This window comes from Hakea prostrata, chromosome 6 (assembly GCF_041222555.1).
Source record: "Hakea prostrata isolate BN-2017 chromosome 6, UWA_Hpros_2, whole genome shotgun sequence".
NCBI classification, from domain to species: domain Eukaryota; kingdom Viridiplantae; phylum Streptophyta; class Magnoliopsida; order Proteales; family Proteaceae; genus Hakea; species Hakea prostrata.
The window spans coordinates 40529498-40544155 of record NC_142605.1 but is presented as its reverse complement, the minus strand read 5'-3'; the positions used below and the strand labels follow the sequence as shown (position 1 = coordinate 40544155).

The 14658-nt window shown below is 36.3% G+C and overlaps 1 protein-coding gene across 4 annotated transcripts in view; it reads left to right on the top strand.

Moving 5' to 3' along the window:
* The first annotated feature begins 3321 nt into the window (after positions 1-3321).
* LOC149014137 (cyclic nucleotide-gated ion channel 1-like) overlaps positions 3322-14658 on the top strand; it is a 13012-nt gene continuing 1675 nt past the window's right edge. The window contains exons 1-8 of one of the 4 annotated variants that reach the window (XM_089157852.1): positions 3322-3674; positions 6733-6896; positions 7149-7292; positions 9145-9772; positions 11031-11243; positions 11438-11709; positions 12933-13044; positions 14033-14269. In XM_089157852.1, coding sequence (XP_089013978.1) covers positions 7264-7292; positions 9145-9772; positions 11031-11243; positions 11438-11709; positions 12933-13044; positions 14033-14269 — 1491 coding nt within the window. In that variant the 5' untranslated portion in view covers positions 3322-3674; positions 6733-6896; positions 7149-7263. Of the gene's footprint in view, positions 3675-6693; positions 6897-7148; positions 7293-9144; positions 9773-11030; positions 11244-11437; positions 11710-12932; positions 13045-14032; positions 14270-14658 lie in introns of all 4 variants that reach the window. The other 3 variants (XM_089157855.1, XM_089157851.1, XM_089157854.1) reach the window with 3 other exon arrangements.

Sequence of the window (14658 nt, the reverse complement as noted above, 5' to 3'; positions counted from 1 at the left end):
CAGACCCAATTCCACTGCTCGTAAGAGAGTTCTTTCAAGCGCCAAAGCTTCTGCTACTGTTGATAATTGTTGCCCACAACCTTCGTTAAAACAGAAAAACATCCTACCAAGATTATCTCTAATGATTCCTCCATAACCTACATGAGTAGAAACATCATCTGCTAATTGACATGATCCATCTATATTGATCTTGATACATCTTTCTTGTGGTGGTTCCCATCACACTTTCTTTCTTTCCTTGTAAAATGATGATTCAACCATCGTACCTTCTAAAAACTCTTTTGTTATTGTCTTGCTTGACTTGGTGATTCCCCATAGACTTTGTCAATAACGATTTGTATCACCTTATTGCAATTAATTCATATATTCTATAGATTGTTCAAAAGAGATGCAAGGATTTCCATTCCTCTTTGTTGTTGGCATTATGTATAATTGTATAATTGAGTTGTATCACTTACTCCTTCAGTTAATTGAAACATTGAGGGATTACTTTTGTAAAGGAAAATATAAAAGTAGTTAATCATGTATGGTTTTTTAAATAAATACGTATATATGTAGCTCTCTGAAGGTGATTTTACGTACATATGTAGTTCTCTGAATGTGTCCATAGGAGCCTATAAATAGAGGTTAAGCCCTAGAACAAAGTCCTCACTCGGTTTTGGTGAAAAAACAGAAATTCAAATTCTAGAGTTAGAAAAAATTCCATTTTGTTTTTCTTCATTTATGTGATGTGTATTACCTTCGTATCTCCTTTGTAAGTAGACTCTGTTGGAGTGTTGCCTTCATATCTAGGAGTTGTTGTATGTTGGAGGTGAGAACGTTAAGGTCAAACCCAGTATGCATAAAAGGGGGCGTTCAAATACCTTAAGGAAAAGTACTGTATGTACACCTCAACTCACCCTGTTCGAGTTCATGCTGATTTTCCTTCATTTCTTCTACTACATTCGGATAAGTGATTATGACATAAAGTATACTTTATATATTCCTTTCTCCTTGATTCTGTTATTGGTCTGTCTATATTGAGCCTCTGGTCTTCTGGTTCTAACAAAAAGAAACGGTGCTATACTGTAATTGCTTTTTGAATGATGGGAAAAGTGGAATTGGGTTTGTAGCTAGGGACTAATGTGGAGCAGTGATACATGCAACATCAATCCCAATGGAATTTGATGAGTGTTATGTGGTGAAACATTGGCTGTTAGGGAAGCAATATTATGGGCTTTGGGAGAATGGATTTTCCAAGATACTAGTGTATACGGACTCTATGATTTTGGTTTCAGCTATTGAAGATGATTAGTCAGAAATGTTGTTGGCAATGGAGATAGTAGCATATGATATCCAGGTCTTAGTTTCAGACTTTGTGAATTGTAAGGTTAATTTTATCCGTAAAGAGGGGAATATGTTTGCCCACTCTCTAACTAGGAAGGCCATGTCCATTTCTAGTAGAACAGCTTGGCTGTATTCCACTCCTTGGATCACTGAGCTTCATGCTTAGGATCCGTTATGTTTCACTAGTTCTTTTTAATGAAATTTGGTTTAAAATAAAATAAAATAAAATAAAGTATTTAATAATTTTAAATGGTTGACCAACATACAAGTCAAGGTCCATTATCCAAACATTGGTGTTGATATTTATTAGGTTGCGTACTGCCTAGTGTCCACTTCAAGAATGCATGGCATTTTTTTTCCTCCCATAAAAGTCGAATTACATTGAGAGAAAAATAAATAATTTGAATTTTTTCTTCTACATTGTTACTTAATGCAAAAGTTTATATAAAATTCAGTAAGTCTATATCTTAGCTGTTCTATTGGGCCTGTAGCAATTCTTTTTATTTTCATTAGCAACATTTCTGGCCATTCACTTGCTAGAATTGAACTCTGCTGTCTGGCCGTTAAGTGAGCCAAATGATCTGCCAATGCATTCAGGGTTAGAGTTAAGATTTAAAATATTGAAGAGCCTAAGTACCAATATTTCACACATAATACAATAATTTTTCTACACATTATCTTTGTCATTAACAATTTTCTCCAATCAAGAGTCCAAGTACTAATATTTTGCACATGTAAAGAGGGTTTCAGGAAATAAATGGAGAATTTCAAAAATTGAGAGATGTCAGATGATTTTCACCATAAAGGAGTCTAGAGGGGATTTCAAAGGTTGAAAAGTAAAAACTTAAATTTTAAAAATTTGGGAGGACCTTAGCCCTAATGTAACTCCGCCATTGAATACATTTGTCTCTATGACGGCGTGAAATTTTCCTTTCAATCCATATATGTTGAATGCTTGGCATGTTGATGGACTTTGAATTTGAAAAACAAAAAATTGTATTTTTCATAAATAATTAAAAAAATTGAAAATCAGGAGTACCTTTCAAATAGACCTATAAATGAATAGTTGAATTCCACCTTCAAATTTGCATTCGTATTTGTTTTAGGGTGTATGTAAATATTTGTATCCGTCCAGTAGTAATTGGGTTCTGATTCGGATAATTGTATATCGGATCAGATAATATTTATTTGGATACAGTAAATTATTCAACATTTTTGTCTCTGAAAATGGATGATAATCGGATTAACCGGTAACAAGATAATAAAAAATCAGAAATTATCTGGATTATAGTAAAGTATTAAACATTATTTTCTCTTAAAAATGGTTGATAATCGGATTCAAAAATAGGTAATTAGAAATAAAAAAAATAACAATCACCAATCAATAATCGGATAATTTATTGGATTAAATTATTATCCGGTGAAGCTTTGGATTCGAATTCGGATGTCTTTTCTCAATTTTCACTAGTTTCGAATTTGACTATGGATAAGGGTTAAGTTAATTTCGGATGCCTTTTCTAATTTTTCACTAGATTCGAATTTAACTATGGATTAGGGTTTTGGTAATTAGATTCGGATAAGGTGTATCGGAACTGAATCCGATTCATTTAATGGTCTATTTGAAGTGTGTTATAAGAATATGTTCACCGGTGGCCAATGGAAGGATAGTGCAGTGGTTGAGAACTCACCTCTCAGTGGAGAGATTGTGGGTTCAATCCTTACCGGCGGCATATGTAATTACCCCAACCCCAATTTCCCTATATATAAAAAGCGCCTTTGTTGCAAAAAAAAATATGTTCACCGGTCAACATCGAGTGTCATGGCTGGGTTTTGACTTTTAAATCTCTCGACCGTTGGAAAAGTTCCGCGAAACAGAGTGTGGGCCCAAAGTCAGAACATCCTCGCGGCACTTTTTTTTTTTTTTTTTTTGTAAGCCTCGGGCACTTTCAGTTTCACTGGTCTCCTTGTGGGTACGGATCAGATAAGAGGATTACACACTTTCTTTACGCTTCTCTAATTATCTACTGAGGGCCAGGGATCCACTTCATCTCGGTCTTTCACAAGTGTCGAAAGAATTTTCCCTCCATGATGCTGACTCCACCTTTCTCACCCTTTCACGAAGAAAACGTCACTGGGAAGCTGTAGAGGTTTTGCTGTCATGGAAATCTCGAGGAAACTTCCCCTGTTATGAATCCATCAATCATGAAAATGCTTTTTCAGAGGTCCCAAATCTTGCTTTAGTTTTGTTGAGTTTGTTACAGTCTATATATCCATTTTAAAGAGGACTTCAAAGTTAAAAGACCCTGAAGAAGCACTTGTTTTTCTCACACCCTTTGATGGCTGAACTGGTGAGTTCCATGTTTTCTTCGTTTACGTTGTTGATGCTTGATTCTGTTCTGGCAATCTCTTTATTTATTGCTTTGGTATGTATTTCTGCCAATAGATTGATCTGTTACCGGTGAGCGATATGTTTGAATTTCAGGTTTTTAGGATCAAACGTTCGTTATTTTTGAAAACCCTAAGTAAACGGTTGCAGTTCAAATTTTTAGTAACTTGTAACGAAATCATTTACTATGTTGTATTCATTTTTTCAGTGAAGTACAAATTTTTGACAGATTTTTTCATTTCCCCTGTTCACAGTTCACGTACCACTTTTCCATCTTTTCTATAATTAGAAATATGATTTAGATTTAAGTGTTGTGGTCGGGCATACTTTTGGAAAATCTGTCAGCTTCTCAAGTTAAGGTGGTGATCATGAACATTGTATCGTCCTGTTCTCTGTTCTAAGTCTATTTCTGTGTGGGAGTTGGATAGTGCGTCAATGTTGCATGTTTCAGAAGAGCAAAAAATGAGGTGGCACCCAGAAATTACTAACTACACCTAAGAAGAAATTTTAGTATATCTTGACATTTTCAAGTGGTGTTCCTGCTGAGTTTTCTTTTTTCAAAGCAACTAAAAATAATAGACTTCTGTTCAAGTTGTCAAATGGGTTATGTATGTGACTTGAATTCTTGTACAAGACTTTGAAGATTGATCCACACCAACATATTATGGTGGGCTACCCAAATGCTCCATTTTGTGAGGGTTTTGTGATGGAAAGAGAGGGCCTAGGTACAAACCTACTTGATGGGTTTACCCATTTACCCAATTGATCTCTCTCTCTCTCTCTCTCTCTCTCTCTCTCTCTCTCTCTCCTCTTATATATATATATATATATATATATATATATAGCTTATGTCCCCTTATGGAGTTGTGAGATTTGGAGATTTTCGGCTTAGGGTTTTGCGTAAGAGTTATTTGTAATGCTGTTTTGGCGATTAGTTTTTTTTTTTTGGGGTGAATAAATAAATATATTAAAAACAACAATGCACTTACAACACCGCAGACAAAGAAAAAAGGCTAAAAACACTAACAAACAACAAAGTAGGGCCAATAAAAAGAGGGCCGAACATGGCCGAAGCAACTAATTTGCGGATTTCTTCTTTTTCTTCCTTTTCTTAGAGGACTTGAGGTCCACCAAGAAGTCGTCTCCAAACGGGTTATGCTCTTTAGCGGGGTGATTGTTCCTTCGACACTCAGCACGGTCACGGACATGCGATGGGGGGAGAGAGGGGAGGATCCGAATCGAGATCAGTCGGGATCAAGCTACAGGCTTGAGAGGTGATAGTGCAAGCAGTTTTTGGGGAGTGGGCTTGGAAATTCCGAGAAGGGGAGATGGACGAGATCTGATCGAAGTTAGAATTGGGCTGATTAGGCCCATGGGCCAAGGGGTCCAGAGAGGAGAGAAGAGGCAACTTTTGAAGAGATTCAGGAAAGAAGGACTTTGGGCCCATGGGGTAAGGGGCCCAACAATGAGGATTGAGAGGGGGTTTTGGCGATTAGTTGAGAGACCTCCTTTCATAATCTTCTTCCTACTTAGTGAAAGTTCTTCGTTGTCCATCGACATAGCATATTGTGTTGGTGGGTGAACCATGACAAATCTTTGTGTTGCTTCTAATTTCATTTTTGTTTGTGATTTCTTGGTGTTCGTTCTAATAAGTTAATTAGATATGCAATGTTCCATAAGAAAATTTCTAGTATGTTTTGGGAAGTAAACCCCAAGCACAAACTTCAGTTGAAGTTGTCATATGGATTAAACAAGTTTTTATTGAGTCTTGGCATCACACAAGTGGGATTCCTGCAGTAGCATGAAGTTTTCGTTATGCAACTCTCTAGCACACTCTCTTCAGTTTGTCACACATTTAACCAAGTGTCTCTCCTTTTTCTTTTTCTCTTTAATCTATGCAACCTGCCATTATGACCTTAGGAATGACTTGCTTCACAGTAAAATGCTACCTCTTGTTGGTCTTGTAGTGTTTGTTTAAGAGAAAGGGTTGGCAATCTGATGACCACCTCACCCAGCGAATGCTCAATGAGGCACAGGAAGGGGCGAAATACAGTTTCATTCACAGGGACTTCAAATGTCATGGAAGAGAGGGCGAGAGATACCCACACCACCATGTGGGGATTGTATTCCATCTATATAATTACAAATTACAAAAACATATGATCAACCTTAGCCTGCCTTGCGAAGCATCAGCAAGGCTATATACATTTGCCCCTTCCAAACCCTGCGAAAGCAGGAGCCTCATACGTTTGGTAGCTCATTTAAATGATTATTCTGGTGGGATGTGTCAGTGCCTGTCTAATTCAATGAGTTGATTGCCACTCATGCATATGTATGTTTTGCAAAGGCATGAAGGTTCACAAGCACTAAACACTATTCTTTGGGAAAGATCTTGAGTGCACTTTACCTTTTCTATGGGATCTGATGATCAAATCTTAATGGGGATTTCATTTCCACTTTGGAAGAATTAAGAGCAAAACTGATGATTTTGATTTTGAGATGGAGCATGGCAGAAATGTTCTTAGTTGGAAAATTCAGCCATATGGAAAACAGGGAAGCAATCAGTTTTCATTGCATGGGCCTTGAGGCTTTGAGTTAATTTCTGGGAGTGTAAGAGATGAGTGTTATTCTACTTTCAATTTTTTTTTTTTTTTTTTTGGGTATCAACTTAAGACAATTAGTTGGTATTATGGAGCTTTTTGTTCTTCTGAAAAATCTAGTATTAATAGGCAATTAGGGAAGTTTAGTTGTGTATAATACTACTTCTTGGAAGTAGATCCTGCTTCTTTTTAAATCACATTGTTCCCAAGTTTTTGCGTATTGAATTCTTCTAGAAAGATTCTTGCTGTCAAGGAATGGTGCTTTCCTTTTTTTTGTTGGGGGGGGGGGGACACCGCCCTTTCTTTCTTTATTTATTTTTTACTTTTTTTTGGGTGGTGCTGGGGCTGATACTTGGAATGGTTTATAATAAAATTCTGCAGCCCATAACCTAACCCACCTCTCCTGGTTTTAATAAAAAGAGGTGAAAGCATCCCAAGGAAGTGGCCTTACTAGCTGAGCAAGATATAATATGTGATTCAAGGCTTGAAATTTGGGCGACTGACATACTGTTTCCAAGACTTCATCCCCATGAGGTTTGTTTATCATTCGGCAGCATCAACAGCCACAGCCATTACCCACTAAGGTTAGGCCTTCGAACCCAATCCTATTTTGGTAGTTTGATAATTAATTGAAACAAGTGGAACTACCAATGTCACTTTCCATTGATGCATTCATGTCAACATCATATGATTTGATCCATTGCATTCATTTGCTACCAAATCAAATGCCTGCAGTTCTTGTTTTATTGATTTTAAGGCTTATATCTTTTGCTTAACTTCTTCGTGTCACAACTTGTTGATGATGGAGATTCTAATTTACAGTCGGCCTTTTCCAGGATTTGTATCACAACTTTTGGCTGGTTATCTACAGCAAGGAAAATGACTCCTACTTTCATTTTGTAAACTTATGATTGAGAGTTTGTTCCAATTTATTCCAAGTAAGCTGAAGCTATGAATAACCGTCCACAGAAATTTGTGAGGTTGGTCAACCTGAGTCTTTGCATCTATTCATGCTTTATCATTTCTGTTAAAATATTTCCTGCTTTAAATTACTTTTCCTGTCCTTGGCTTGTAATTTTCCTCTTACATAGCTTTGATTATATTGTCTCAATCAAGGTTGATGATTTTGATCGGGGTTTCAAGCCAATCAAAACATTACCAAAACAATGGGGTATTTTAAAATGTGCCACCAGAACCAATGGTCTTGTATGAGCATAGGTCACTGAACTATCAAAGTGATCGAAATATATTACCAAAGCAATAGGGTATTCTAAGCATTTAAGCATTAGGGTTAGAAAACCTCACGTAACTCCTGAATTGTAGGATGTATATGACCCAAAACAGCCTCTAATATTTAAATAAGCACAAAAGAGACAAGGCAGACATGGACAAAACTCTGGCCAAGTAAGGCTTACAAGGAAATGGAGTAAAACTTTAAAGTTTGAACCAAAACCTACAGTCTGATTTGAGCATATTAGGATATTACTAAAATTGCAACTTACTGAAAAGTTGGAACCATATTTAGAAAATTATTGTAACAGCAACTATTAGATAGAACAGCAAGATTATCAAGTTAAAAACCAAAATAGAAAGTGAGTGAATGGATTTAATAACTAGAGAATCAACATGAAAAGTGAATATAGGAAATAGAAACTACCAAAATAGAATTAGAAACTAGATAACAGTGGTCAAAATTTGTACATTAAGAAGCAGAGCCAAAAGAGAAACTAGAGAAAAAAAATGAGAAAGTCATGTAAACTTAGCAAGTTTTGTGCAAAAACAGTAACTAATAGGAAACCTAGAAACAAGGCTAAGAATGGTGCTGCCTCAAAGTTCAAAATATGGCAGTATACTGCTATCAGTTATAGGAATCAATTGGAGAAAAGAGGAAAGGAAAAGATAAGATAGATGAATGATATGAACTAGGCTTTCCATGTGGAACTTGTCTACCATCTCACCCGTCCACTTAGTATCCTACCAAGGGCTTCATTACATCCCACAAGAGAGGAGTTCCAAATTTCATAGACATCAGCAAGCATAAACTTACAAATCTTTCAAATTGTTGGTGATCTGTATGATCCCTACTCCTTATTTATAATTTTAAGCAACAAAGAAAACCCGTGTATATGGTCCAGAGAATCCCTTGAAACTTAGGTCCTTCACAAAATAGAAACTAGCTTCTTATTCCTGCATGAGACTTGAATACCTATTTTTGGGCTTATAGATTGGCCAAAACAACAGTAAACCCTGAAACCCATATAGCTTGTTGGTCACTAAAAACTAAATATACTATTTCATTCTTTGTCCAATTTGATGGCCTGGTATGCTGCTAGCCTTCTGAAACTTCTCAAAAGTATTTGAACTGAAATATTAGAAATGAATTACTTTTACTTAACCTGCCACTGGAAAACAGAAATGGAATATCTTGATGTTGCAAAAATTTGTTTGGACTTTGTATTTTTTCCATAGCATTTTCATATTGTGCAAATGCTTGAGACTTAGCTATTTGTCCATCTCTACTCTCTATTATTCAGCAGTAATCAAGAGTACGATTATTAGTGTGCTCTTTAGAACTGCTAGGGATTTATGATGCTTACCAGTTGTGAGGAAACATTAATGTCTCATGAAACTTGACCATCCAATCAGTGCTGTAGATCAAGTGGCAACCTAGGAGTTGTTGACAGGGGGTAGGAATAAATTCTTCTTGTGTTTCTAATGTTTTGGATATTTTCTTTGTGAGGGGTTAGTTTAATGATAAGCAGTCTTCTCACCAAAATAAAGTCATAGTCCTGTTTTCCAAGACTGTATTTTTTACTGACTCTGTTTATTCAGGTTTCAGGATGGGAGTCCAGAGATATCTCCAAGCTCTGAGAGGCAATATTCCACTAAAGATCTACTGTATTCAAGAGAAATTAAAATGGCACTAGGCTCAGTTTCAGAAAGGATTCAAAGAGGAATTAAAATGGCACTAGGCTCAGTTTCAGAAAGGATTCAAAGAGGATTTATAAGAACTTCCGGAGGGATTAAGAATATGAAGAAATTATTTAAGGTCCAGCCTCTAGATGATCCATGGGCAAAATACTCTGGGTCCGAGAAGAAAATTCTTGACCCAGAGGGGTCATTTCTTCAGAAATGGAACAAAATATTTCTTTTGTCATGTGTGATTGCAGTGTCATTGGATCCATTTTTCTTTTATGTCCCAGTGGTTGATGGTCATAATAAATGTCTTGGTTTGGACAAGAAGTTGCAGATAACTACCAGTGTTGTTCGTTCTTTCACTGATATTTTTTACATACTTCACATCATCTTTCAATTCCGTACTGGTTTTACTGCTCCTACCTATACTTCTAGAGTATTTGGAAGAGGAGGTGTTTTGGTTGAAGATCCATTGGCCATAGCAAAACGCTATTTGTCATCGTATTTTCTAATTGACATTCTTGCAGTTCTTCCACTACCACAGGTACATAGTCATTCTAGCAGTCAACATAAGATACTGTAGAGCATTTTTTTTTTTGGCAAAGTCATTTAGATATTGTTTGAACTTACTGCTGTTCTCGTTCCATCAGACTGAAATGATAAACCAGACTGCTTAATCACTAGCTTAGGCAGTGCGGGCAACTTTCATTTCCTACATCATTTTGAGGCTCTTGATTTCTGTTTTACAATTCTCTGTCTTATTCAGTTAAATGTTCTTTCCCCTCTCTCTCTTGGACCCAACAACTGAAAGGATTAAAGTCTCATCTCTCTAAAGCTGTTTCATTGTTTGCTTTTACTTCAACGAATATGTATTAAGTTTGTCAATAGTTGGGATGAATTCTTTGTGGATTTTATTCTTATTGTTCACAATTTGATAGCATTATAATCACATTCTTTCTTAATCAATTTCTTTGCAATATTCCACTTTGCTGTTGTGCATATATCACAGACACTCATGCGTGTGTGGAAACTCTTTTTGGAATGTCTTTCATTAGGATCCAGAGAGATGGAAACCTCACATTGAGGTTATGTTTAAAACTATTTTTACAATTAAGGTGGGAATAATTTCTTTCAATTTGAAAATTGACTTACTTTTAGTGATTCTTTCTTCTGGCTGTGTTGTAGAAAGCTTTTATTTTTAGTTCTAAATTAAAATGAGAGACAACAATTCTTTGAGTTTGAGACTTGTTGAGATCATACTAACAAATAAAATTTTTCATAGAGGAAACTTACAAAGGCTGTTTTTCCAGAAATGGTGTGGCCTAGGGTACTGATACCATCCCTACCAAGGAGAAACTTACTCCATATTTTTGGTTTAGTCCTTTTTCTCGTGCTCACATGCCCAACTGCAGTTCTGTTTCATGTACGGCAATGTAAAGATAAAATAGCAAAGAAATAGAATGCAAGTATTTGGTATTATAACTGACACTTGATATTGCATAATTGTATATGTTTATCTTACTGGAAAATGGACCTTTATATTAGCTTAATCTCATTCACAAGTTTGTGGTGAAGGTTTTTACAGAGAAAACAAGAGGAATTGTGCTGTATGGATGCTGCTGTTGTTAAGTTTGAATTTGTCTCCTGTTGTCTTTCTATTCGGACATCTAATTTCTATAAGTTGAGTTTTATATAAAGAAAATCTTCTCTGAGCTATTTTTTCTTTAATTGTTACTGTGGTATGTTCTTGTAGGAGTTGGTGTCACTCATGGGACTGAGGATTGTTTGTCTAATCTGTGCAGGTAGTAATTTTGACTGTCATCCCCAAATTGAAGGGCTCAAAATCTTTAAATACAAAGAACCTGTTGACGTTTGTTGTTCTCTTCCAGTATGTGCCAAGGCTTCTACGAATCTATCCATTATACAAAGAAGTTACTAGAACTTCAGGCATACTTACTGAGACTGCTTGGGGTGGAGCTGCTCTTAATCTTTTTCTTTACATGCTTGCAAGCCATGTAAGTTAACTTGCTCTACATCCTTCTTTTTGTAGTGTTCTTCAACATTTTTCTTTTCCTTGATGGATATTGGCCTTTCCGATTGTTTTAACTATCCAACCATCTAGCTTTTGTGTGATATCTTATCAGGTTTTGATGGTTCACTCTTTTTTCGTAGAATCCTTCTAATCTTTACGTAATTGAATGACAATCAGATACTTGGGGCCTCTTGGTACTTGTTTTCAATTGAACGAGAATATACATGCTGGAGAGATGCTTGTCAGAAGCACCCTGGATGTGATAATATGCACTGTGATGGTGGTAGCATTGACAAGTCATTTCTAGATATTGCTTGTAACCAAACAGATCAGGATCCGCCCTTTAATTTTGGAATATTCCTTGATGCTCTTGAGTCTGGTGTGGTGAATTCAAAAAATTTCCCACAGAAGTTCTTTTACTGCTTTTGGTGGGGCCTGCGCAATCTGAGGTTCGTGTGACACATTTTTTTGTTTTCTCATACCTGTTCTTTGTTTTTAACCAGGGAATAAGGACACTGAACGTGGGAAAGAAAAAACTAAACAATCTGCTGGCGAAAAACTAAGCATGGGATGCAACCCATTCATTGTTGTGCTGCTGGGCAGCAACCCTGGTGGCTTCTGCTAGCCTTAGCCTTTACTTGAGATGGGACTACTCGTGCATCATAGCCTTTCCCTTACTATAAAGAACTTATAAGTCATATAATTATAATTAACTAGCAGTAAGTACATAAGCTATATGGAGTCTTTAAAAGATCCATGACATTTAGTGAACTTTGTAGAATTTGCCAGCTTTTTATCATACAATATGTTAGACTGGTTTTGATAGTAGTCATTGGCATTTGGATGATATTAGGCATTGGGAGGGGGGGGTGGAATCGCCAACAAGGGGTGCCTGAATGCCGGGTCATCATCTAGTGAATGCCTGGCAATTATGCAGGTCTGTGTGCCAGTCCCCTAGGTGTGAATCTCAACTCAAATTGTGCAGGATATGGGTTAAAAACTTTAAATGATGTACAAAGAATTAACGAAAAGGTCACTAATTTAGTGTACTTGGTGTGACTGCAGATTTTTCAACCTGTGAAATGGGGTGGGAGTCCGTTGTAAAACAACCCCTTTAATGTCGAACATGGCATACAAATAAAAACAAGTGAAATTTGCAAGCTTACTAATGGTCATGAATAGTTAACTTTTGCAATTATATGACTAGAGTCACTAGACAATGGTAAAGATAAGTTTCTTCTGGTGCTTGCATTGGTGTGTTGGCCTGCACTGAGGTGACATCTCATTTCCACAACCACCACGACAGCTACTGCCATCCTCTCATGATGTTTTTCTTGACTGATGCTGAATCAATCAAACATGTTTTCTTTATTTTTGGGTGTGATTGAAAGGTAAAATATGGAGGCATTAGGAATCAATTTAGAACAATTCTGTACTAGTTTGGTTGAAATGATTAGATCTTTTTTATTTTCTTGTTGGGTCCATTTCTCCTGGTATTGTGTTTTGAGATTAGCCTATTTAATAACATGGACCCTCCTTATTGTCCTGTCCAGTGGCTTATTCTTTTTAGTTAACAATGATATATTTTAGTTTTCCGGATGTCTTCAATGCTTGTAGCTGCACTAACATTTTGGAGCTTATATGTGATCTTTTGTGCCTGTATTGTTTACAGTTCTCTTGGGCAAAACCTGGAAACAAGTACCTTTGTTTGGGAGGTAGTATTTGCAGTCTTTATTTCCATCTTCGGCTTGGTTCTCTTTGCTTTTCTCATAGGCAATATGCAGGTTACTACATAACTCTTCTTCTTTCAATCTACACTATTTAGCCAGCTTAAAAAAGCCAACATGTTGCATATTAGCAACTTGAGTTTAGGATATATCAGCATATTTTGTTGTTACTTCTAAGATACGATTGGGATAATTAGAGATAAGAGATATATTGTGAAACATAAGACGATGAATTCCTGGCATCCCATGTATGAAATGTTACCCAGTTAAATGCTGCAACTGGTTGACCTGTTTGATTGCTTTTGTCAAAAGATAGACTACACCAAAAGTTTTTAGAAAACTGTTAAGTTGTTGGTTTCCCTTTTTTCAGTTTGCCATCAAACATGTAAGGATAATAATCATGTCAAATTTCCAATCTTCTAGTTGTTTTCCAGTTTTCATTAACCTAGCTATTAATTTGTTGCTAGCAAGAAACAATGTCTTCCCAACTATTGTAATTCCATTCCCAGAAGATAGGATTACATAGTCAACATGGAATAGCAATGCCATTTTTTGCCCCAAAACTAGGATCACTTTCTTGGGAGATTTTGCAGTCATGGCTATTGCTTTAGTTTTGCTTGCATGGCTGATCCTTGGAATTGGTAGATAATTCACATTGATACAGAAGAGAGCTATGTAGTGAGGAAGTAAATCCTTGGAAGAGTTAGCATTGATGAGCCTTATCATTTGAAAGAGTGTGCTGTTCAGATTGGCCTCTTGAAATGAGATTACATTTTTATATATATAATTCCATTTCGAATCATAATGCATTCCAAGATGGTTCATTGACAATTCTTCCAATAAAATCGTTTGTCTGTATAGTTACCATCTCATCAAGTTGTGGTTGTAGACAATGAAATTTCATAGTAGTGAGTGTTGGAATGCTCTGAAATCCAGTATTTCATTTTGCATGACCGTGATTGTGATTAAGGACCTCCAATGTTCTTGTAGTAGTGCCATTCACCCTCTCCTGTTGAGTAGAATTAATATTGTTATGCTATTACAGACATTTCTGCAGTCCTCTATTGTTAGACTAGAAGAGATGAGACTGAAAAGGCGAGATGCAGAACAATGGATGTCCCACCGTTTGCTACCCGATGGCCTGAGGGAACGGATCAGGCGGTATGAACAGTACAGGTGGCAAGAAACAAGAGGTGTTGATGAAGAGAATCTCCTCCGTAACCTTCCCAAGGACCTCAGAAGAGATATAAAAAACCATCTCTGCTTGACTTTAATCAAGGGAGTGAGTATCTTTAATGCATTTTATTCTTTGAACTTTTGTTGTGAATTATTCATTCAAAATCTAACACCCGTCCATTATCTTTTTTATTTTTACTCCCATTCGGATTGTGATTTTGAAGCCTGTGCTGACAGGCTGAAGGCCATCATTCTCAATACATTATTTTTTAGAGTTTTTTCTTGATATTCCACTAAAGATCTCTGAAGAAATTTAGTTGTTGATTATGTCCTTTTGGTTCTTTAGTTAATGTTGTCACAGATTAAAGGATAAAAAAGAAAAAGAAACTCATATCCAGACTAAATATGTATCTTACTTCTTCCTAACTAGTAGTGTTTTCTTGTCATCAAAAAGGTAAAATTTACTGTAAACGATATTGCACTCTAGACTGGGAA